Source organism: Streptopelia decaocto (assembly GCF_964273445.1).
Source record: "Streptopelia decaocto genome assembly, chromosome: 6".
NCBI classification, from domain to species: Eukaryota; Metazoa; Chordata; class Aves; order Columbiformes; family Columbidae; genus Streptopelia; species Streptopelia decaocto.
The window spans coordinates 8417620-8441110 of record NC_138660.1 but is presented as its reverse complement, the minus strand read 5'-3'; the positions used below and the strand labels follow the sequence as shown (position 1 = coordinate 8441110).

At 55.1% G+C, this 23491-nt stretch overlaps 2 protein-coding genes across 6 annotated transcripts in view; both read right to left on the bottom strand.

The window, feature by feature from the left end:
* The window catches only part of AP2M1 (adaptor related protein complex 2 subunit mu 1), a 28297-nt gene extending 27059 nt beyond the window's left edge, over positions 1-1238 (bottom strand). Inside the window, exon 1 of one of the 2 annotated variants that reach the window (XM_082056970.1) lies at positions 1117-1238. The gene's annotated coding sequence lies outside the window, so the exon portion shown is untranslated. Of the gene's footprint in view, positions 1-1111 lie in introns of both variants that reach the window. The other variant, XM_082056971.1, reaches the window with a different exon arrangement.
* A 628-nt stretch (positions 1239-1866) lies between these two features.
* Positions 1867-23491, bottom strand: part of DVL3 (dishevelled segment polarity protein 3) — a 32481-nt gene continuing 10856 nt past the window's right edge. The window contains exons 2-17 of one of the 4 annotated variants that reach the window (XM_082055123.1): positions 14630-14699; positions 10796-10917; positions 10285-10391; positions 9561-9696; positions 9232-9325; positions 8766-8835; positions 8401-8540; positions 8128-8204; positions 7656-7723; positions 7245-7295; positions 6973-7122; positions 6074-6205; positions 5653-5820; positions 4860-5072; positions 3814-4212; positions 1867-3349 (exon numbers count right to left, since the gene is read on the bottom strand). In XM_082055123.1, the coding sequence (XP_081911249.1) occupies positions 3318-3349; positions 3814-4212; positions 4860-5072; positions 5653-5820; positions 6074-6205; positions 6973-7122; positions 7245-7295; positions 7656-7723; positions 8128-8204; positions 8401-8540; positions 8766-8835; positions 9232-9325; positions 9561-9696; positions 10285-10391; positions 10796-10917; positions 14630-14699 (2029 nt within the window). In that variant the 3' untranslated portion in view covers positions 1867-3317. Of the gene's footprint in view, positions 4213-4859; positions 5073-5652; positions 5821-6073; positions 6206-6972; positions 7123-7244; positions 7296-7655; positions 7724-8127; positions 8205-8400; positions 8541-8765; positions 8836-9231; positions 9326-9560; positions 9697-10284; positions 10392-10795; positions 10918-14629; positions 14700-23491 lie in introns of all 4 variants that reach the window. The other 3 variants (XM_082055124.1, XM_082055125.1, XM_082055126.1) reach the window with 3 other exon arrangements.

The following is a 23491-nucleotide window of genomic DNA, read 5'->3' as shown; positions in this document are numbered from 1 at the left end:
TGGCAGCATCTCCTCACGTTAGATTGTCCCTGAAGCAAAACTCACAGGGACAAGCACAGCTTTCACTACAGCAAAAAACAGCAGCTGCGGCTGTGACAGCATTTAAGCAAGTATTGCCCAAGACACCACATGAGCCTGTACGGTTAGAAACCTGCAATACCTGGACTTCTGAGCCGCAGAAGCCATCCAGACTCACCTATCTGGGAAAGTTCCAGGCTTGGATTTCGGCAGCCTAAGGCTAAAGCTTGACAGCAGCTTTGTCATATACTAAAGCAAGTAGAAAACAGAACGTGGAATCACATAGCTTACATGGAGAAGACTGGGATCAAAAGTGAGTCATTTCCTAGTGAGAAGTCAACTGCAGCGGATGATAAGCACGGGCTGCATTTCCTGAGCTTTACTGAATCCAAAAACAGAACCCAGGGAAGAACGGAAGCGCATCTGGAAGAGCCATTGGACGAGAGCCCATCTTAAGCCTCAGAACCAGCACAGCTCAGCATCAGTTCTGCCTTGGCAGGTTTGCCGGGGGGGAAGCTGGAGGCTGCCAGCCATGACCTCGCTAATTCCCGTTCATGACAGTAGCCGAGGCGAATAATTTTAGGGGCAGCTCCTGCCCGATCCGAGCGGGAGACCTTTGCTCAGGCTGACCCGGCGCAGCGGGCCCTTCCCGGCGGGCTGTGCCACCCGGGTATGCCAGCGGATAGCCCAGGAACAGAAACCATTAATAAACCCCCTCAACCCCAAGCAACGTGCAGGCGGGTTACCGAGCTCCGGCGGGGCTGGGGCCGCCCGACACCCCCCGACCGGGGCTGATGGAACCCCCGGCAGCCCCAATTCACTCCCGCGCGGCCCCGCGGGCAGCCCCGCGCCCCTCCGCAGGGGCAGCCAGCGGGGACCCCCCCTGCAGGAGAGCCCCCCGAGCCTGTCAGGCCGCGCCCCGCGGGGTAGGCCCGCGGACCCCCACCCCGCGGACACCCAGGGAGCCGCCACCAGCGGCAGCGCGGCCACCGCCCGGGCGCGGCCGCACAGCGAGCCCCGCCGCAGGAAGCCTCCCGGAGAAGGGAAAGCGGCCGTACGCCGCAGCGGGGAGCGGGAGGACGGCCCCGGACACCTCACCTGCCGCTGCCCGCCGCCGCCGCTCGCTGCCCTGCGCCCAAGATGGCGGCCGCCGCCCCCCCTTCCTCCGCGCCCCCCCTATCACTGCAGAGCCGCCGCGCGCATGCCCCGCCCGCGCCCCGCCGCCCTGGCGCATGCGCCGCCGCGGGGAGGCGGAGCTCGGCGTCCGGCGGGGCCGGGAAGGGCAGTCCCGCGCGGAGCCTGCCGGGAGTTGTAGTCCTGCGGCGCGGGGCGCGCTGGGAGTTGTAGTCCGGGGAGGCGGCGTGGCCGCCACGCCCACGCGTGGGACAGCGCCGGGGCGGGACCGCCGGTAGGGCACAGGGCTGCGCCCGGGCAGGGAGGCTGCGCCACCCCCGTGGAGACCCGATGCCACCGCCCCCCTCCACGGGGCTGCTGGCTCCCCCCGCCCCAGCACCGCGCAGGGCACCGGCAGGCCCGGGGCTCGGCCGCTCCCCCTCCCGGCGCCGCTGCGAGCGGCTGCGCCCAGCGCCGGGCAGCGCCCGCCGGCAGACCGGCACCGATCCGACCCCTCTGGGGACGGGGGCCCCGGGGAGAAGCGAGCGGCCGCGGACCGGCCCCGCACCGGCGAGCCCCCGGGGGAAGGTCAGCTGGAAAACGGGCTCAGGCACAGGGTGCCCCGGTCCTGCTGGGATGTCCTGCACAGTGAAAGGTGGGAGGACAGAACAGGAGACTGGGGAAAAACAAACAAACAAAAAAAAACACCAACAAAAAAATACCAGAAGGCAGGAGTCCAATAAAACTATGTTTATAAATAAAAACAAGGAGAATGGTTTTGTTTTTATAAAACCCAGCGGGCAGGGCAGGGCAAGGGCATGAGCAGTGGCTGGGGAAGCTGCTGGGTGGCATCAGGAGAGGGGGGACAGGCAGGAGCCTGCGGTGCCGAGGTGGGGACAGGAGGGCGAGGTGGGGACAGGAGGGCGGCAGAGAGCGGGCAAGGTGACTCCAGCAGGCAGAGGGACAGGAAAGGCTTCAGGGAGTCACAGGGAGATGAACCGACAGCACATGATGCTGGCAGAGGGGTTGCAGGGGCAACGCAGACCCCAGAGGAGCAAAATACATTTAATCTCCAAAGTATAAAAACTGCAAACACGAGAAAGACAAAAAGAGGTAACACTCGCAGAGAAAGCCACGGCGCGGCAGGAGGAGCAGGCGTCGGGGCACCAGCACCGCGGGGAACAGGGCTGATTGTGTTCATATTGTACCGTGCTTGACCCTGGACATGGGGAAGGGGCGGCCCCAGCCCAAGGCACCTCTCTGAGCACCCAGAAGAGGAAGGAAAAAGGACAGGGAGCACCAGAGTACATGGACTCAACTGTTCTGACACATCTGCAGCCACCAAGGCCATGGTTCGGGCTGCAGCCTCGCTCCCCAGACAGCTCAGGTCACTACCCAGCGGCAGCAGGGCTGTCCCAGCTCTGTCCCAGAGCCACGTCCCTCCTGGCAGCTGGGCCAGCAGCACGCCTGGTGCCGGGTGGGGGGAGGCAGACTGGGACCCTTCATCAGGCAAATACAAGGGACCTCCATCTTTCCCCAAAGCACGAAAGCGAACTAGCTGTGCCCTTCCCTCACCCTCTAACTCCATCCAGGCCCTTGAAGATGTCACACCGCTGAGCAGCAGCGCGACAGCTGGAGGGGGAAGCCACAGCTGGCACGGCCAGCCCCAGCGTGGGACAGCCCCTACAAAGGGGACAGGCAGCAGCGTCTGGCAGGCAGGAGGGCAAAGAGCAGGACAGAGGGAGCAGAACTCTGCCCTTGCATCCCACCATGAGTACCCAAGAGCAGGTACAGGGCCTTGAGTCGCACAAGACTGTGCAGGAACATAACGCTGCTCTGCGCTGAACACAGAGGCACAGCCCCAAACTGCCCAGCCTGGGCAGGGTGAAGGAGGACTCGAGACGTGGGAGGAAAGAGGGAAGTGGGAGCATCTCGCCGCTCCCTGGAGGCACTGAAGCCCTGGAACATTCACGCGTTAGCCAAAAGGCAACTACAACGGGGTTTAAAATGCATATATAAGGCTGGCCCCTGCTCCCCTCCCAGGGCTGCGGAAAGGGCAGGGCGTCTTCCGTGAGGGGGAGGAAAGCAGCCATCTTCAGCGCCAGGCGTGCCCAGCGCCCTTGGAGCTCCGTGTCCTCCTGTCGGGCCACGCCACGCTCCAGCTCTCCCCCCCACAGACGGCAGGCTCAGAGAAAGTCAAACACCCCGTAATTCTTTGCTGCTTGATAGAAGAAACACAAAAGGGTGAAAAGAAAGAAGAGATGTTTAGGGCAGAAGGACTGAAGCAGCAGTGACACACGGGCAAGCAGCACAGGGCGCCGGGACGGATGCAGATTAATGGGGTTAGAGAGGACGGCAGGGGGGAATTACCATCGGCAATACACAAGTCTGGTGGCGGGATGGGCTGGCAGCACCCAGCAGGCCTGCCAGGCCCGTCCACCCTGCTCGAGGAGGGATTAGAATCAAGGTTTAGTTCCATTTATTATTTTTTTTTCCCTTTTTTTTTTTCGTTATCAAGACCAAAAAAAAAAACCCAACAAAAAAAAACAAAAACAAAACCCAAAAACAAGGGGCGAAGCCAGGGCTGGTCCTAGGAGACAAACAACGGGGATGGAGGACGGAAGGAGGGGCAGCAGACAGACAGGGGATGGGTGCTTCACATTACATCCACAAAGAACTCACTGGGGTTGCCCATGGCCATTCGGAAGGACTGTCTACTGGCTGTCAGTTCGGGGGGCACAGAGGCCAGGTCACGGCCCGGCGGCGCCCCGGGAGGCCCCATGGCTGAAGGTGGTGGAGGCATCAGCAACATGGGGGGGCTGAAGAGAGGGGGGAGGCCGGGCGGCCCGTAGGACTGCTGGCTGTGGTGGCTGCGGATGCTGTGAGCCAGCGAGTGCTGGCTGCGCTGGCTGTGCTGGCTGGCCGGCACCGAGCGCTCGCTGGCCGCGCGCTCGCGCCGCATGCTGCTCCGCGTGGTGTGGTCCGACTCGCTCCCGCTCCCGCCTGATTTGGACTCCCCGGTCTTCTCTCTCTCCTTCCTCCTCTCGCTGCCGCTGCGATTGGAACCGCTGCTCCGGCTCCCTGCGAAGCACATGGGGCAAGTTCAGGTGACAGCTCAGGTGAACCAGGATCCTCCTCTAGGTGAGGGAGGACTACAGCACAACCATTCACCTGCAGCCCACGCTCTCAGTCTTCTTTCAACTCCAAGGCCCACAACCCTTCTGGGACACACCTGACTAAAGGCTTTTGTCCTGGCTCCCTACACACAGGGCCTTGCCCAAGCAGCTTTTCCTGCTTCTTCCCTGTACTGGACAGGGATTCGCCCACCTGCAGGCACATTTTCAGAGAATCATTTTGATCATTTTGGTTGGAAGAGACCCTCAAGACCATCCAGTCCAACCATTAACCTAACACTGGCACTAAACCATGTCCCTAAGAACTTCACCTATACATCTTCTAAACAACACCAGGGATGGTGGCTCCACCACTTTCCTGGGGAGCCTGTTCCAATGCCTGACAACCGTTTACATGAAGAAATTTTTCCTAATATCCAATCTAAACCTCCACTGACACAACTTGAAGCCATGTCCTCTCATCCTATCACTTGCTCCTTGGCAGAAGAGACCAACACCCTCCATACTACAACCTCCTGTCAGGTAGTTGTAGAGAGCAATAAGATCACCCCTCAGCCTCCTTTTCTCTGGGAGGCTGGAGTCCTTTTCACTCACCTTCGCTGTGCTGACTGCCGGCACTGCCCCCACCGTAGCTGTAGCCTGGGTCAGGGAAGCCGGGGTGGGGGTTGTATGGATGAGGCGGTGGATACTGATATGGGAAAGCCATAGGCCAGGGTGCAGCTCCTGGGTGGGGAAGCGGAGCCAAAGTGTCCTGATCAGAGGCACCGCTGGAGCCGTCGTGATCGTGAAGAGACAGATTAGCCATGTCTGCAAGAAAGAAGAGAAGAGGGGTTAATCCAAGCAGAAACACAACCACATGCGACGAAGAAACTCCATGTCCACATTTGCTGATGGACAAGGATGGGGGGTACACAAGGAGATGCAAGAAACTGGCACTGCCCCTGCTTGTCAGTACAACCATTTGTGCTTCCAGGCTGTGCAAGACAGAGCTGTCACTCTAACACAGAGACCAGTGTGGTGGGAAAAGTGCACACCAGAGCTACAAGCTCACCCTGTCAGTTACTTGCACCATCCCTCTTATGTGAGCAGAGCCCAGTTGTGTGAGCAACAGCCCCTTGCCAGCAATGGAAGTTCACAGCCTGGAGACAAAGTCAGTAAAGACTCTGCTTTGGCTGCCCAGGAAAAAAGATTACATAGCAGGTGACACTGTCAACTTCACCACTGCAGCAGCATGACAAGGGAGCTGGGATATTCTTCAACACTCTCTAACAGGGTCTGTACAACAGTCTGATGGCAACAGCTGTAGTTCTGTGCCCACAATGTCAGCAGGGCTCTGCAGGACCTCTACCCATCCATCCTCTCCCCCCACCCACACCAAGTGCCGTACTTCCACAGAGGTCCCCGAAGATGTAATAGCACTGCTCCGAGAAGGTGATCTTGTTCACGGTGTGTCGGATATAGCCAGCCTTCAGCAGATTGCTGGCATATTTGCGGGATTCACGACGATCTGTGAAGCCCTCCACATGGTGATAGAGCCAATCCACCACATCCGAACCTGCCACCAAACATCAGAGTTAAATACAGCAAGAGAGGAAGGCAGTGGTCCTCGAAGCAGTGGGCCACACTGGGGCCAAGTCAAAGTGGGCCAAAAGGTGAAAAGGGATGCACAGCCAAAGGTTCCATTTGGGACTCTGGCCTGGTCAACAGTTAATTTACGGTGACAGAGATGCTCCCTTGAGCATTTCCTTGGAAAACAGGCCTCCCACTCCCCACTCTGTGCCTCTCCCTCAGGCCACACAGTCTCTTACCAATGAAGGCATTGGGGATGGTGATCTTCAGCCACATGCGGTCACGCACCTCCAGGCCTGACTCTGGTGAGGCCATGGCTTTGACAATGGTGGCCATGTCGCTGTGGATGGACAGGTGAAAGTCATCGAGGCCTGTGGTGTGGACGAAGGAAGGGAGGCAGAGATGAGAGGGGACAGAAAAGACAACAGAGCTACATGGAGGCATCACACACAGGAGGAATGGGCCAGGGAACAATACATCGCAGATAGCCTTGGGGTGCATGCTGTGTAACCCCCACTTCTGATGTTCTCCTTCCCACATCAGCCATTTCCTCTTGTGCAAAACCCAACAAGTGAACCCACAGAGCTCAGCAAGGAAATTCTCCACTTCTCACAAACTTACAACGAACTCCTCTCTTTTTGCCCCAGAGGAGCTTTCTAGACCCTTGCTTCATGGCTCTGATACTAGAATCACCCAAATCCTTCAGAAAGTGAGCAAAAGAGCCCTGTGCTCAGCAGGTGCCTGCTCCACTGCCAGGCTCTTTGCTCCCAGCTGCCTCCATCTGCTGTCTGGGAGGGCGATTGCTCCAGGGACAAGGTGACTCCCTCTGGCCCCACACTCTCAGCTGATAACCCCCAACTGCCCTGTTTGCTCTGCACTCGCCACAGACCCTGGACTGCAGCCAGACTCTTCTACTCTCCTTATGTAGAAGAGTTGAAAAAGGTGGTATTAATTCAGCCAGCCAGAACTCCCACTGATCCGAGCACCTGCCTGGTAAGAGCTGCCTCCCACTTAGTCCCCAGGCAGGGCAGAGCTTGCCCACCCCAGCTGTCCCCACGCAGATGTATTGCTCCCTTTACAGCACAGTGAAGGCGAGGAAGCCGTGCAGCGGGTGGAGCACGGAGGGACAAGGACTTACGTTCAGTCTCTGGGATGGAGCTGGTGATGGAGGAGCTGGTGGAAGTGATTGTGCTCATGGATGGACTCATACCGTACGCTGGGTAGGTGCCAGTCATCGCTGCTGTGTGAGACACCCAGGCTGCCGGGTCGATGGGCCGGATGGGCTCACCTGTAGTGAAGAAAGAGTCAGTTAGGAGCTGTAAGAAATTCTCCACTAATCAAATCAACCTCTGGGGAGGGACAGTGACTCAAGCGCAGCCCATTCCATCCCCAGCATCTGCCGGGACTCACCCGGATCGGAGCATGGAGAGTCTGGCCCAGCCCAGATCCGCTGGGGAGCAACTGGGAGAGAAAGAAGAGAGGGAGGGTCAGCAGGAGAGGTGCAGAGGGAGAGATCCCCCTATGGCTCAAGGAGGGGGTTTCTCTTTCCTCTGGCGCCCCGAGCAAGTGACCCCCCTGCCCCAGTGAAACGCGTCCCCAGCGTGATGTGGGAAGGAGGGCTGGGCTTGTGGGCATTTTGGTCTGGGAATAGGACACAGCAGCCTCCTCAAAGGAGAGCTGAAACCCCATCAAACCCCAATTCAGTGCCACATGGAGTCACACACACAGGGAGGAACAAGACAACAACCAAGTAAGTGCCTAAGGCAGGGCTCTCACATGAGCTGGGCACCAGCGTTAAGGGTGGGTCAGCTATCCACTTACTCCTGGGTAAAGAGAAGCAGCCCCGCGGGCTGGGGTCCCAGCACTTGGCCACCGTCAGGGTGATGGGCCTGCAACAATAAGGCAAGAGTTAGAACAAGAGCTCAGTGGTACAAACCCCTCCGTGCTGGCTCTCTCCTGCAAGACGGGGAAAAGCTGCCAGTAAGTTGCCCCTGTGCCCCCCTTCAGCTATGGATTTCCTCAGTGGCATGGACAAAATGATGTGACCCTGCTGAGAGCTGATGATGACACGGCATCCCCACTAAAAGGGGGCACAGACCCCAATTCACCACCATTCTGTTGGCTGCAATTCTTGCGTTGGGCATGAAAACCCAGGAATCAAAGCAACACCAAAAATTTAAGTTCTGAGCTTCTGCAGAGCCACTGGCAGAGGCGGCTGGAAGACACGACTCACACACCCCAAGCGCACACTGTACAGCTGCTCATGGAGATAAGGAACAACCTGAGCACTTACCCCGGCTTGTGCACAATCTCCCTCAGCACCCGCACAGCATCATCGTTGCTCATGTTCTCAAAGTTGATGTCGTTTACCTGCAGACAACATAAAGAAGTGAGTTCCAGAGCTGTGACCAGAGGCTGAGCTCCCCACTCAGCTCAGCAGTGACTCAGCTCCCTCTTCTAAGCACAGCTTCCTGGGTTAAGGCTGGCAAAGTGTGCAGGGAGGCTTCTGGGTCTTTTCTTACTGCTCTCCCAGGCCCAAAGATGGAGTTATGTGGGCGTGAAGTACCTGCAAGAGCATGTCTCCTGGCTCAATCCTGCCATCGGCTGCCACAGCGCCACCCTTCATGATAGAGCCAATATAAATGCCTCCATCCCCACGCTCATTGCTCTGTCCCACAATGGAAATACCCAGGAAGTTGTATTTCTCTGCAGGGGTGTAGAAAGAAAGAAGTAAGACATCACAAAGCAGCAGACATAAGCAGCCCTAACCTCAGACAAACCACGTGCTAGTGATGGTCATTTGCACCCCAATCCCAGAGTGATGTCCTGGGATGCAGAGAAACTCCCTCCCGTTCTGCGTTTTCTTTGCCCCCTCCACCACCCATTCTCGCTCTGGAAGGACTGCAGGTTCCACGCACACCTCCCACTCACCCATGTTCAGTGTGACCGTGATGATGTTCAGGGACATGGTAGAGTCTGTGATGCTGCTGAAGGACGATGACTGCAACATAAGTGAAACATGAGAGGTCCTCCTGTGCCTCGGGAATATTCCCAGCCCCAGCTTCCTTCATCTGTGCTCCCTGCCACTTCCTGTACACCACAGTCACCACCCGCAACTCCAGCCTTATGCTGAAAGCTTTGCAGAGCCAGAGGGCATCAGCCACAGTCCTTACGACCTCCTCTTCACAGCTGGGAGAAGGTCTGTGGTCCCAGCTCTTGAGGCTACATTGGCTTGGGAAGGGTTGACAGCGCTCTACGCAGTATCACCACTTGGATACTACCCGTTCCCTGCCGTGCCCACAGCACACACAGCCAAATTCCTGATCAGCCCTGGAGCACCAAGTGCAGCCCACTCTGCTCTGTGTTGCCCTCCCCAGGACACCCAGCCCCCGCATACCCGCTCAATGCGTGGAGCCTTCTGTTTCCGCCGGCGCCGCTTGTGCCTCCTCATCAGACGGGAAGCACTGCTTTGCTCTGTCGAACTGCTAAACCTAGAGGCAAAAGCGAGAGTCAGCTCTTCTGCTGCCAGGGTGGTGGCTCCGGCAGCAAGAGACGCACAGAAATGGCACAGGGAATATAGGACTGCATGGGCAGAACATGTGCGTGGGGGCTGCTGGATGAGGCTTGAGACAGCAGCAAGTCTGAACAAGGAGCCTGGAGCCCAGAATTACTGTGCCCTGCAGGCTGAGGGAAGCTAGTGTTCCTTCAGGACCTAAGCTCTCCTACCTGCTGGTGGAGTCATCTTCGTCTGAATCGAAGAAGCTGGTAGTCTCCAGCTCACTGCTCATGAGCGTGGAGGAGCTCTCGTACCCGCCCAGGTCTCGGCGCCGCTCTCCTTTCACTGTCCCATTCACCCTGGGTGCTATGAAAAGACAAGATTCAGTGTGCTTGAAACAGGCCACAGGGAAACCACCCCCATCCTTCCTGCAGGGCTCACAATGACCTTCCCAGAGTCAAACTGGCCATCAAAAAATCCCATTTAGTGCCAGCCAGCTCTGAGTCCACCCTGGGATCAGATCTGTCTTCTGTAGGACACCTCTTCTGTCACTACAGGATGGGGAAGAGGCCAATGGGCCACTAGGAACAATGCTGCTAAAGTCGTGGAAGACTAGCAGCTGGTTCCTTGGCAAAGCATGAAGCAGCACGGAGCAACAAGGCTACAGCATGCTCTGCTTTTCAACTGAGAAGGACTGAGGCACTGCTGTCTCCCGCTCTTGAGGCTTCAAGAGGAGGCATCTCCTTTCCCTCCAGAGGTTTCAACACCAAGCTCTGATGCAATGCAGGTGTTAGCTCCTGCCTCCCATGTGAGGCTATGGCCCCAGATCACTGAAGAACCCTTCTAAGCTCAAAAGGTTCTGCAGAGCAGAGAGCTGCCCCGTGTCTGGAGCTGGTGCCCCCACCGTGCCGCAGCCATGCCCTGCAGAGCTCTTGCCATGTCACCAACACTCACCATGCTCAGGCCCGTCTTTCCGACGAGGTCGTTCCCTTTGCGACGAAACCACCGAGTCTGTCTCTGTCTCATTGTCCAAGTTTTCTCGACTCCCCCCAGTGTTAGGGCTGCGATGAGATAAAAGGAACAAGTATGTCCAACAGGGAACAACTTAAGCAGGCACTCTCTACCTCTGTGCTGGCCAGCAGGAGCCTCCAGCCATCAGCTGTCTCCTTGAGGGACAGGAGCAGAGGGGGTGGGGAACAGGCACAGCACATGTATGAGTGCAGGGCAAGGGACTCGGGGAGGCTGTGCCAGCTCTTTGCCAGCTATCCTGCACTATTTTCTGCATGCCCCTGCTTGTTAAATAATGCAGCTCCACTTCCAATCTGCTCCCAGCCCCATCCTCCTCCCCTCTATCTGGCTGTAATCCCTGCCAATTTAGGTAGGAGTGTGTCAACCCCTGGTCTGGATTTACAGCAAAATCATTGTGGGTCCCTCAGAAACCAGAACAATTGTCCAGGTAACTTACTGGAAAGAGGGGGGCCTGGAGTCTCCGATTCCTCCCGTGCGCTCCATGGAGGGTGGCAGCTCTGTTTGGTTATCGGCACAGACTGAGCCAGCATCTGAATGGGAACCCTCTGCAGACACCAGCTGGACAGAGACAGAGAGGGAAACGGCTGAGGAACTGGCAAAACACTTACAAGAGTGGCCAAACGAGCTGGCCAAGAGCCTGCCTGGCCCAGGATCTCATCTCTGACCGTGGACAACAGAAAATGCCCAGAAGCGGGTATGGAACAGGCCAAGCATGTAGCAATATTCACCTCAATGCCTTCCCAGACACCGGCTATTTGTGGCTCAGGAATTCCTGACCCAGTGGTGAAGTCCAGGCGGCTGACAGCCCTGCCTGGAGACTCTGACATCATCTGCACACCCATGCTGAGCAATTTTTACACACACGTCCTGTGGCAAGGAATGGATTCTCCTAGTTCTTCTTACATCACAGGAGGCAGCAAACAGTCATTCCTCTTCTCGATCTTACCAGCCTCTACACCTCTGCCTTCGAGCTGTGGGACCCATCAGGACTTCCACCTTCCCAGCCCATGATATGGGAGGCGGGGATAACAGAGCCCAGGGTTCAGGCTGGCTTTGAAACAGGCCCCCAAACTGTTGTTTTCTTTTCCTGGTTTCCGCAAGCACTTTGCAAACGCTCAGCTTGTGTCCAGCTAAGTGGCCTGGACACAGCCTCCAGCCAACCTCTGGGAAGCTCAGCAGTTTCCCCAGTGCATAAATTCAACAAAGGGTTAAACCACAAGAACTATTCATACTAGTCATGCTTTGGGGCAGCCCAGGCACACTTATATCTGTGTCTCTGGCTCTAAGATAAACCACCAGTTTTGGGGGTCAGGGAATGAGGTGGAGCCTCTCACAGGGAGAACGGGCTCACCAGTGGGATGAAACAGAGGATTGTTCAAATGAGCTCAATGGAAAGTGGTTTCCCCAACATCACTCCCTATCCAGGTTTGTGCTCTCCTCACTTTCAAGCTACACTGAGCCAGGTTAATTCCAAAAGGGCTAGTCAGGAAAGCAACAGAAAGCCTCTTCTTTGCAAGAGACATCCAGGGACCCCCTAAGCAAAGGCAACGGGGCCCAGAAAGGAGCCCTCCCCTGGCCAGGGAGCAAGTCCCCAAGGAAAGCCTAGAGCTCTTGAGCAAGGGAAGATCAATGTCCATCTCTAAGGACTTTCAAACATGCTTTTCACTTCCGCACCAGGTCTGTCCCCTGCACAGCATGGGCAAGCAGGAGGGGTGGCTCTCCCAGTGTCAGCGAGGGACCGCAGGGCCCAGCACCTTGATCCCTCCCAGCCAAAACAGGCTGTGGGTCAGGCTGGAGCCAGCCCAGAGAGGTGAGGAGAGCAGAATGGGGCTCGGGCCTCAGCCTGTGTACTTCACCCAACTGCCAAGCCACCAGCCACCACAGGAGAGCTCTGATCTAACAGGGGTGAGTCTCACTGGGGGTCTGGGCAGAAGGATCGTGAAACACGGGCTGGAAAGGAGCCGAGAGCTGCTGCCCAAACTGTAATGCCCAGTGTAAATGCAGAGACAACTCTGCTGCTGAGGGGACTGCATGTGCTACATGGAGGGAGGAGCAGATGCCAATCCAGGTCCTGAGCGCTTCCCAGCATCACTGATGAAACACAAATCTGTGCCTGCCCACCTGGGAGGACCGGGGAAACTGCAATAAAGGGGGGTAACGGACCCCATAGGTCAGCATTAGATCAGGGCAGGGGGAGAGAGGTCTGCTGCCAGGGAGGCACTGGGAACAGAGAAAGGGATGCAGCCATGGCAAGGAAGACAGAGGAGCCCCAAGAAAGCCACAGCCAAGGCAGCAGACAGGGCAGAGAGCACCCTGGAGTGCCAAAAGCTGCAGAGCCTGTCCCACAAGCCCCAGGACAAGCCCAACCGCTCCTGCTCTCCTAACTGTCTAACCAGCTCTTGTCTCACACTCGTTCAGCTTCCCTCCCTCCAGCAAGCTCCAGGCTCTGCTCCTGGCACCTTCCTGGTGACTTGTCTTCCCAGGACACATCCCACTCCCTGGGGGCCACATCCTTGCCCTGGCAGTCACTGCCCAGGAACACGGGGGAGAAGAGATGCTGGAAGCAGCCAGCATTGCCTAGCAAACATCATATAATGCTCTGTGCTTGAAGATCTCAAGGCGAGACCAGGCAAATAGATCTGGACAGACAGAACAAGCCACAGGCAGCTGTCAAACAGCAGTGAGGAGGAGGGGGATGTTCCCAGGCAGAGGGACTGATGCTGCCTTCCTCCAACACTCCCGGGGCTGGGATTTCCTCCAGGGAAGGTTTTGATAACCATCCTGCACTTTTCCTGCCTCTTGTACTGTCAGGAAGTATTCACTTGGATCCAAGCCTCCATATTTCCCTCTAGCTAAAATTAGTATGAAGTTCCTAAAATAGTCTCATCCCAGCCTGTCTGGCAGAAGCAGCAAAGCAAGTGTTCCCCCCAAAACACCCATGGACAAGGAGACTCTCAGCAGAGATAGAAAAAGCAATTGCCAGCTGCGCATAAAAGTCTCCAAGGCTGCCGTCACCCTTCGTGCACAAGAGCTGTAGCGGCGTTAACTCCAGGCACACGTTCTGTGCGAGGAGCCAGCACGGCAGAGCAGCAGGACGGTGCCCTGGTCAGATGAGACAGAGCTGCACCAGATCCACGCCATGCACACCAAGCAACCAGAGAGCCCTTGCAAGGAAAGCCAGTGGCTGCATGGATGTGTGGATCACAAGGAAAAGCACGCCAGGTAAAAAGAGAGCAACAGAAAGGGCTCAGAGCCTCTGGGACTCCCCACAGAGCTGGTGAAAACAACAGGGAGCTGGGAAGGGAAGGGTGGGGAGATGTCTCAGGGCAGATGCAGCAGTGGCAGGGGATTGAAGGGGCTGTTTTTAAAGGGTCAGCTAATCACTGGAGAGAGGGCAACCACGGCCCTTTGCGTGAGAGCCCAGTGCACTCCCTTAGCCTGCTCCCCTGGCCACTGCCCTAGAGGGAGCCTGTGGGGCAGCAGGGGACCTGCCTGTTCTGTCACCCCTGCCCTTCCTCCACTCTGTGGCACCCCAGCCGAGGCCCAGCTCTTTGGTGCAGGGACAGAAGCAGCATTAGGTCTGACCCAGCCTGATTTTCTGAGGATTTTCACTGTTTAGAGGCTCTCTGGTGGCTTCTGGAAAAAGGCACTTGGGTCTTGATTCTGCTCCTGGTGTAGATCCACACACCCTCATCAGCCCAAACTGCAGCTCGGCAAAGGGAAAAAGGGATGATGGGCTATGGAGATTGAATACCCTCTTCCCCCCACAAAATAAAAGAGGGAGGCATGCGGGCAGGGGACAGAGCATGTGCATGGCATGGCACAGAGGGAGAAGCTTGTCCTGCAGCTGCCCAGGCAGTACCTTTAGTCTTCAGGACAGTCAAATCCAGTCCGCTTCACCAGCACTAAAGTCACTTAAGCCCTTTGCGCCAGTCACCGGAGCAGGACTTTCCTTGGAAAGTCGACCCTGCCGTAGGGGCACACGGGTTACGCTGCAGACAGGCTGTGACCATCACCTCTGCCCAGCATCAGTGACGGCGAGCTCTCCACAGAGATGCCTCGCATCTTCCCCAGTGTGGGGGACCCAGCACCACGCAGCCCCCGCTCCAGCTGAGGGACTGGAGCGGGGTAACCCAGCTCATCAGCTTCGTTAGCGATCAGCGCTTCGACAGAGGGAGCAGCTCCAGTGCCTGACTTGGCACTACGCACCCAGTGGTTCTCAGAGAGAGCAGAAACAAGCAGCGAGATACCGAAGAAGGTGCTTGCTTACCCAGGACACCACCCGGCCATTGAAGCAGGGAAGCTTGGCATTGTCGTCGGAAATTTCCTCTTTCACCACCCTGCAGAGGGGAGAGGAGGCAGTCAGAGTTGGGTCCAGGGCTTCAGGGGAAAAGGAGGCGTTCCCAGGCGGGTGTCTGTACCCAACACCAGGCAGCCCAGGCCCAGGTTTGGGGATGTGGCAGGGAGAGGAGCAGCAGCCCCCTCCTGCTGCCAGGCTACGGCTTCCTACGCCCACGGCCAGCCAGCTGGAGGGGAGAAGACAAGGGCAGAACAGGCTCTTCTGTGTGCATCCAGCTGCATTATCACCCCATTCACATTTTAATTAAAGAAAAAAAAAAAAATCAGACGCATATTTCCACCAGTTTGCTCATTTCTAAAGAAATAAATAATTTAAACCTCTTCATAACGATCTGAAAGAATCACAACCTATGCCAGAGATTTCTAATAGATGAAAGTGAAATACATTAAACATGCTGCCTCCCAAATGTTACTGTTGCTTTTTAATTACGTACATAATATTTCAACATCACTTCAAGCTTTATAGTTGTGCCACAATGTCATGTTCCCTCATTACACAAACAGCGGAGGGAGCACTGATAATTTTTTTCCCCCAACAGTAAAAACATCAGTTTTCTTTGAAGAGAAAATGTCTTCTTTCTGTTTTAAATATCACCAGGCACCTAAATGCATTTTCCACAGTGAGTCTGCAATCAAAACAACTTGTCAGTTCACCAGGTTCAAATAATACCATCTTTGATAAATCAAATTTAACAGCAACATAGCCTTTAACAAGCTCATTTTCTTTTCTACTCAATGACAACATTTTAAGCACTCTTATTTAATACAAAGACGTCTTACAAGTAGTTTGTGGTACTGACTTCCCCTTCCGAACTATATTTAAGGTAGCTTGACATATACTGTGCTTAAAAAAATAATATAGTAACTAAACAGTGAATAATGTTTAGGGGGAAAAGAATCCAACAGGAAAAGAAAAGAATGAATATGAAACCAAGGGAAAGTAGGTATTAAAAAGAAGTAGCTTATCGATAACTAGAACAGAGTAAACAGAGCTGGGATCCCATCAACAGCTCTGAAGGGTCCCCAGGCCAGTCCCCAACTCACGCGGAACCGAAGAGGATGCAGGGGAGAGACGGGGAGCTGTGACCCATGGCCCCGGACTGTCACACAGCCCCAGCACTGCCATGGACAGGCAGGACACCGGGGGAACAGGCACGCCGGGCTCCCTGCTGAAAACAGGACGGCGAGGCTCCTGACGCTCACACGGCATCAGCAAAAGGCAAATGAATGGAGCTGGAAGAGCAAAACCCGGGGAGCAGGCTCGCTCCACCCTGCCGGCCGTGCTGGTTGTGCCAGTGTCACGCAGGGCTGTCCCACGGGGTGAATGGCAGCGCGTTGCCACATCTTGCTGGCAGCTGGCACTCGAGATCCCTGCCCAAACTGGAGAGCCAGCAAAGGGACTGGACAAACGCTACCCATCCCCAGAAGGCAGACAAGGTGGTCACGGTTTGAGCAGTCTAATCCACTCCCAGGATGTGTGTTAATTCCTCTTGCACAGATGGAGAAGCAGGAAAAGGCAGGAAAGGAGCAGTGAGGACTGGATTAGAACCCTGCTGGCTTAATGCTTCTTCAGCATGGCCCACGCCAACCTCTGCCCAAAGGCCCTGCAGCCCAGGAAGTCTGTCAGACACAGGCAGTGTCCCCAGGATCTGTCCTCTTCAGTGCCCACATCAACCTTTTCCAATGCAGGCAAGTTGTCGTCTCCTTACCCTCACACACACACGCACCCTGGCCTGGCTGCACCAGCATCCATTCATACTGTCGCCAACAGCCTGGACCTCATCCAATTCCTAGAGAGAACGTCAGGCAGAGCCAATTTTCAGTGCTGCTCAGGGACACAGAGCCCTGCCTGTGGGTGATATATTTGCAGGGTCAAGGTGACCAACTGCTAAGCACAAATGAACTATTCCACTTTCAGTGGGGACAGAGAAAAACCACCCTCAGGACTCCCCCCACCCTCAACCACAATGTCTGATGGAGAACAAGCTCCTTCTGTCCTGAGAGCTGGTCCCTTGTTGCTCCTGTTATCCCACTGCTGCCTCAGACATCCCAGGGGTCAGCTCCACCCTGGAGCAGTTTTCTCCCTCCATCCTCAGCCACTACATTATTTATCACTATTTATCACCCAGATGTCAGTGCACAATGGATTATATATTTAGACTCTACAGAGCAAAAACTGATAGCGCTGGAGTCGGGCACGCTGCTGAGCAGGAATATCTCCGCAGCCTTGCTCACATCTGTCACCCCTCGCACCGTCCCAGCTATTTGTGCCCTGCATTCCTCTCCAGCCCCAGCCCTGGGCTGCAGCCTTTCTCCCCCCACCTCTCACCGCTCTCTTCAACTCACACTTCTCATACAAACAAGACTGCAGGTTCACATCAGAAGTCACCAACCAAGCAGCCTCTGGGGGAGCTGTGAGCGGTGCCACGTTTCTCCTCTGCCGTTGGAATGGGGAGGCGGCCATGAGATGAAACAACTGTCCTGTGGATGTGCTGGGAGGGAAAACTGTCCCGTGGATGTGCTGGGAAAAGCCCCCAGCTAATAGGGTCTGAGCCCAGGAATCTCAGAAGAGCAGACCCAGAAGGAGCACACACTCTCTCGGTTCTCTAAAAGCCTTTCCTTTTGGTAGGAGCCACCACAGCCCAGAGAAAACATCTCCCCAGGCTGATTTCAGAGGGACTGCTTTTAGTTTACCATCCATCAGGGCAGCCTGGTTTCAGACTTTTCTGTGTTTCAAGCTCTGCTGGGCCTGGGCACAACAGAGCTGAGAACAGTGGCCAGGAAAAACCCCTTCTAGGGAGAGGCAGCCTGAGCCTTCCCCGGTGAGCACGGGGGTCCAGCCCCCTCGGCGCTGCTGCTCTGTGCGGAGAATCACCCAGCAGACCAGGCGCTTGCCGTCCCCAGGGCCGACCGCCATGCTGTGGCCAAGCTGCAGGCTCACCGCCTGGCCCGCAGGCCCAGCACTCCACAGCACTCATCTGCCTTGAATTTTCCAACAAAGAGACCTGCAGGAGGGAGGAAGGAGGGAAGAAGGAGGGAGGGAGGGTTAGAGGGGAGGCAGGCCGAGTGGGCGGATGATTCAGCCACCATCCCCAGCCACACGGGGCCAAGCTGGGGGGAGGAGACGCCGAGGCTCTGGCTGCCAGCAGCCCGGCTGGGGTGTGCAGAGGGGGCTGCCAGGGCTGACACAAGCAGCACATCTGCTCCCATGCAGCTGGGGGAGGGGAAGGGGCAGCCCCAGCAGCAGGGAGGGAAGCGGAGGAAATTCGGTCTCCAGCCCCTGCTCCATCCCTACCCTCCCGCCGGCTTCTCCGACAGAACCGGCAGAGCCTTTCCCCGCGGCTTTGGAAGATGCCACGCTCCCAGCTTCTCCCCCGCTCCCTGCCAGTGGGAGCAGCCTGGAAGAAGGATGCAGAGGTGGGCGAGGGACAGGCAGACAGACACTGCCTTCTCCAGGGAGCCCCAGCCCTGCTCAGGAAATTAGAGGGTATTTCATATCACGCAGTCATGTCCTAGGAATGAAGGGAAGGTGGAGAAAAAAAGAGAGTGTGCACACAGGAGAGAGAGGGGGCCATAAAACCCAAGTCTCGGAGACGGCTGCGGCGTGTCAGAGACCCCGGGCTGCGCAGCCGTCACCAGCGCAGCTGCTGCGCTCGCCGCCTCCCGCTTCCCCTCGGTGGCCTCCAGCCCAGGCCAGGCTGCGGATACAATGGAGTTTCTGGCTTCAGCCAGCTCTGGTCTCTCCTGAGCGGGACCCGCTAACCACAGTGAGGTCCTAGAGAAGAACTTGGATGGAGTAACAGGAGCCCAGGGAAAGAAGAAATCCAGGACAAAGGATTTGAAGCTCAGATGTAGCTGCAGGCTGGAGCTCAGCAGCGATCGCTGCTTGTCTCTGCCGGTCCATCCCCCAGCCTGTCCATCTAAGGGCTCACAATGGGGAGGATACTCGAGCAGCAATCATGGGAAGCCGCGGTGATCAGAAAAACTGCATCTGGAGTTGGGGTGGGGGGGTCACTACCAAGAAGGGAGGTGACAGAAGGGGACCCCTCGAGCAGGTGAGACAGCTTGACAGCCAGGATGAGGAGGAGTCTATTACTAGGGGAGGTGTGGAGACTGAGAAGAGAACCAAGCAGCAACAATTTCACATTAAAAGATGTAAAGCTAATACAGCAGATTAAAAAAACCCCAACTTTTCCTTCATTTAGCTGAACTATTGAGAGGAAAGACCTTCACAGAACAGCAACATTTCTTCCAACATTGCAAAGCCCAGAAATTAAATGTTAAACTTAATCTTCTACTACAACCCCCCAAAAGTGCACAGATCAGGTTGATCACTCCTCTGCCCTTAACAGCCCCCATCTCCTACAGCCTGCAGAACCATGAAAAACAGGAAAAAACAAAAACAAACCCAAAAACAACCAAACCAAACAACAACTATCATGAGACATTTCTACCCAACAGCACAAGCTTTAGGGATTTACACACCAGAAATGTGATCTCATTTTCAAGACCTGTAGTACACACCTCTTAGGGCAGGAATGTCTTGTCTCCAAATGATTGTATAGATTAATAATGCTGCATGGCAAAATGAAGCACCTTCATCTGTTACTATCCAAATGTGAGCACTCTCCCAGTTTTAGAGCAAAATCCTTCTCTCTTCTGCAAGATCAGATACTGGACCTGCAGGGACGAGCTCTGCAGCCATTTCACCAGAGGAGAAAATTGGACAGGGCAATTCTCTGACACAGTTGGGATTTTGGATAGGAACTACTCACCTGTTAGACTAAGCCCAGACACAACACATGTGCTTCCCATGGGGATACAATCCCCCAAAGGGCTACAGGCCCAATCAAAGAGTACACTCACCAGCAAACACGTGTATCGGTGAGACTTTGGGTTTCATAGGCAAAGAGCGCACACCAAACAGGATTAGAGGATTTGAGTTGAACGTCTCCGTAAGCCAGAGGTTTCTTCAGGTCTTCCTCACTGTATTTTTACCTCCTATGTGAGGAGGAGGAGTACATGGTACAAACTGCAGAGTGCACTGGATTGAGTAGGGTTCTTGGAGTGCAGAGACTGTCACTCCCCGTTTTAATTTCCCTCCCAAGGCCCCAGACAAGGGTATTCTCCACTGCTCCCCTGTGCTGTGCTCAGTCCCACAGGCATCATTGAGTGGGAGATGACAGGACAGATCTCCCATCCACCTAGCCCAAAGACTGGAAAAGGAACAGCATTTAGGAATGAGCCACCCGACCTCACAGGCCTGTCCAGGAGCCGCATTTATCAAAGCAAAGCTACAGACTTTGATTTGAAAGCAAGCCCAAGAGCCCTGACTGTCCCTCCCGCCTTGATCTGCAGAGTGACCATCTGGCTGCAGCGCCGCTCCGCAAACCAGCCCGACAGGCCCCTTGGAGGAAGCACCTCCACAATGATTAATCTCGCCCTGCCCAAGCGATGCTTCCAACCCCTAGAAGGACATTTAGAGACATCAAAGGAAGCATTCTCCAGGCCCCCAAAGGTTCAGTGACACTTTCAGTCTCTTTGAATTGGAAATCAGGACAAACGGGAACTCCCAGCAGAAGCCCAGCCAGACTCTTTGCCCTGGTAGCTCAGTTTCAGCTCCTCAACAACTCTAAGAGCTTGTATGACCCAACCCAAGGGTACAAGTGTAAGGACTCACTGTGACAAAGAAAGATTTGAGGCTAAACATCTGCAGAAATGACCTTCAGGGAACTGAGACATCCACAGACATAGCAGTGATCAAAAGCTGGCTCTGTGTTCAAGGTGGGATAGGAAACAGGCCCAAAGAGGCCTCAGCCAAAAGCAGACACATGTATGAGACAGGGTAAAATCCTGACGCAGTTGCTACAGTTCATATATCTGTGGAGAGACGGCAAGCAAACTGCAGCAGGCTTGGTCTGCTGTGACACTTGGCTCTGTCTGGGTACTGATGGTGGGAAGAGCCCACAATGCAGACCTGCAACACAGCAGCTGCAGCCAGCCAAGAGAAAAGGACTGTGCCAGGAGGTCAAAAAAGGGCTCCCCCAGCTACTGCAGGCAGCAAAAACAAAGGGAAAAACACCACCTTGTCAAGGACCTCATGGAAGAGGTTTCTGACCTCCACAGGGAACTCCATGCGGTTCTTCGCAGAAGTCACCCACTCTTCTCCAGGCTGGCTAGAAAAGCAGCGGGCTCCCTTGCAACGCCCAGGGACTCCACGTTGGTTAAGACAACAGTGAGGAGCTGTAAAGGGCTCCAAGGGCTGCTGGGGGACGTTGTGATGTTGGCACACAGATAACAGGCAAGGGAGAGGACCATGATGTCTGTGAAGTGTCTGCGTGCACACTGAGGAAGGTAGGACCAGGCCTTCCTTTTCTGGCCCTCAGCTGAGGGACGCCAAGTCAGTCCTGCTTTTTCTTAACAGCAGGCGAGGCTCCTGCCAAAAAAGCGCTGCTGCTGTGGAATGTTCTGGGCCAGCAGTACAGCTCATTCCTGGAAAAGCATCAACTCAGCGGGAGAGCGAGAGAGGAGAAGAGGGGGGGGAAACGGGAAGAGGGGGAGGGTGGGAAACAAAGTCTGAAAGCTTGGACTTCCACACCTGGGCAAGCAGGGAGGTGTCACTGAGCACTCCGCTCGCCAGCACCCCCTTGTCCCGGGCTGCCAGCACAGCAGCCCTGTCCTCTGCTCTGGGGGCACCTTTCTGCTGGCCAGCCGCCCCCAGAGCAGCTCTGGGAAGGCACCGACCAAGGCAGATGTCTGTGGGGAGGAGGAGTGAGGTTTGCTTCCTACAGCCTGTTAACAATTAATTTGTATTTAATGACATATCACCAGGAGATGACAAAACAGCCTCCACACGTGTCTTGCCCTCAAGACACTGACCAGCTCACGTTACTCTCTCCTGGCACAAACAACTTTGCAAGAGTCTCCCAAGGAAACCAGCCCAACGTCCTACCCGGTGGGAATGGGCCTTGAGGGATAACAGGTTCTAGATGAGTGCACCTACTCTTCCATCCAGCTGCGCTACCATCAGCAACATCTCTGCTAACTGGGTCTATAAGACATCCAGAGAACCCCTATAAAACCAACAGGGAGTTAATAAAGCTCGAAACTAAGTTCCACCACAAAACATTTGCCAAAGACAATGAGAAGGACTCACGCAAAAAGCCTTTCAGAGTCACAACAGCTGCATGGCAGCAAAGAAAGAACTTTGTCCCCGATCCCAGGCTATTGCAGCACTCTGAAAAAAAGGCAAACAGTGTTACTACATCCCTCTGGTCCCAAAATGCAGGAGGCAGCAGACACAGGAGAGGTTTGAATGCTCATAAAAACCACTTCTGACCATCTCTAGGACAGGGACATGCGTTCTTTTTCCCTTCTCACCTTTGGGCCCTGGACAATTTTTGGTTCAACCTGTAATATTCACTCTCAGGAAATTGTCAGCAAGCCAGGAATAATGTGGAGAAAAACAGTGGTTTAAACAATCAGCTCCTACATAGGTCAGCTAGTAGACAGAAACCATCAAAGGTAGAGGAAGGCTAGCTGTTTCACCTGGTCTCTTGCTTCTGATGGTGTCAGTGAGGGGACAGTACAAGAAATTCCCTGTACAGAGAGACAGCAAATAGAGCACATTTTAGTAGCCTTTTATACACTTCATTTATTTCAGCTAACACCAGTCATCTTTACCAAATTCTCTTAAAGATGCAGGGCTGAGCCCTTGAACAACATAAGCAATTTCCTACCAAGCATCCTCTACCAGGCCAGCCGAGCTCGCCCTCCAGCCAGCACCCAGCAAACAAGCAAATACTGTTCAACCGCTGGAGGAAAGAGACAAGAAAGATGCTCCAGTCCTAACCAAGCTGAGCGTGTGCTGGCACACAACTCACTCAATTAGAGGTCCAGAAAGCGGATGAGAGCCATAAAGCAGGAGCCAATCGATTGCTATAAATTGAAAGGAATCTGATTAGCCAAGAAGCAGGAAAAATGTGAGCTGTCTCCACCCTGCTGCTGGTTTACTCCCAGCAATGAAAATACTCCTTTTTCCTCCCTTCATGAAAGCTCTGGTCCACAGGACTCCTTCCAACACCTGACTGATGTTCTACTGCGCAAAGCAATCTCCAAGCAGTCAGGAGACCATCACCTGCCCAGGACACCTCCAAAAGAGTGACAGAGATCTACTGAAATGGGGCGCAGGCCACAGTCTCAATCTGGAAGGCAGGTGCGTCCTGCAAGCAGCCCGGCTATAAGCGATGACCAGCATTAGTCTGCAGTCTGCATGAGCTGATGTACAGAACTCAGTCCGGATCCTGCTCTATACCAGGCATCAGCTGCCTTTTCAACAAGAGGGTAAGTTTCCCCACAATTTAGAAGATGACGGTGCTTTGGATCACTGTGGGAATATACCCCACCTCTGCAGGACCAAGTCCAACTCAGAGCTGCTGCTTTTCTTTGACACTGTGAACTCCCAGGCCTGACCCTGTCACGTACCATTCAAAACCTTCCCACCTGCCATCTCTGACAGCTGCACCAAAGGCCGGAGAACAGTCAGTGACCTCCAGAAGTCACCGTCACACACGATGTGAAATGTTCCTCTCGTGGAGGGTCTTAAAGCCACGAATACCGATTCCCAGGTCCTTCAGGGATGGAAAAGTGCAGTGGAAGGCAGCACAACCTGTCTGCAGTCCGTACACATCCCATGAGCTCGATAACTGTGTTGAATCGGTCACTCTACACATTAACTATTCCCAACGCCAGCCCAGAAAGACTCATCACACAT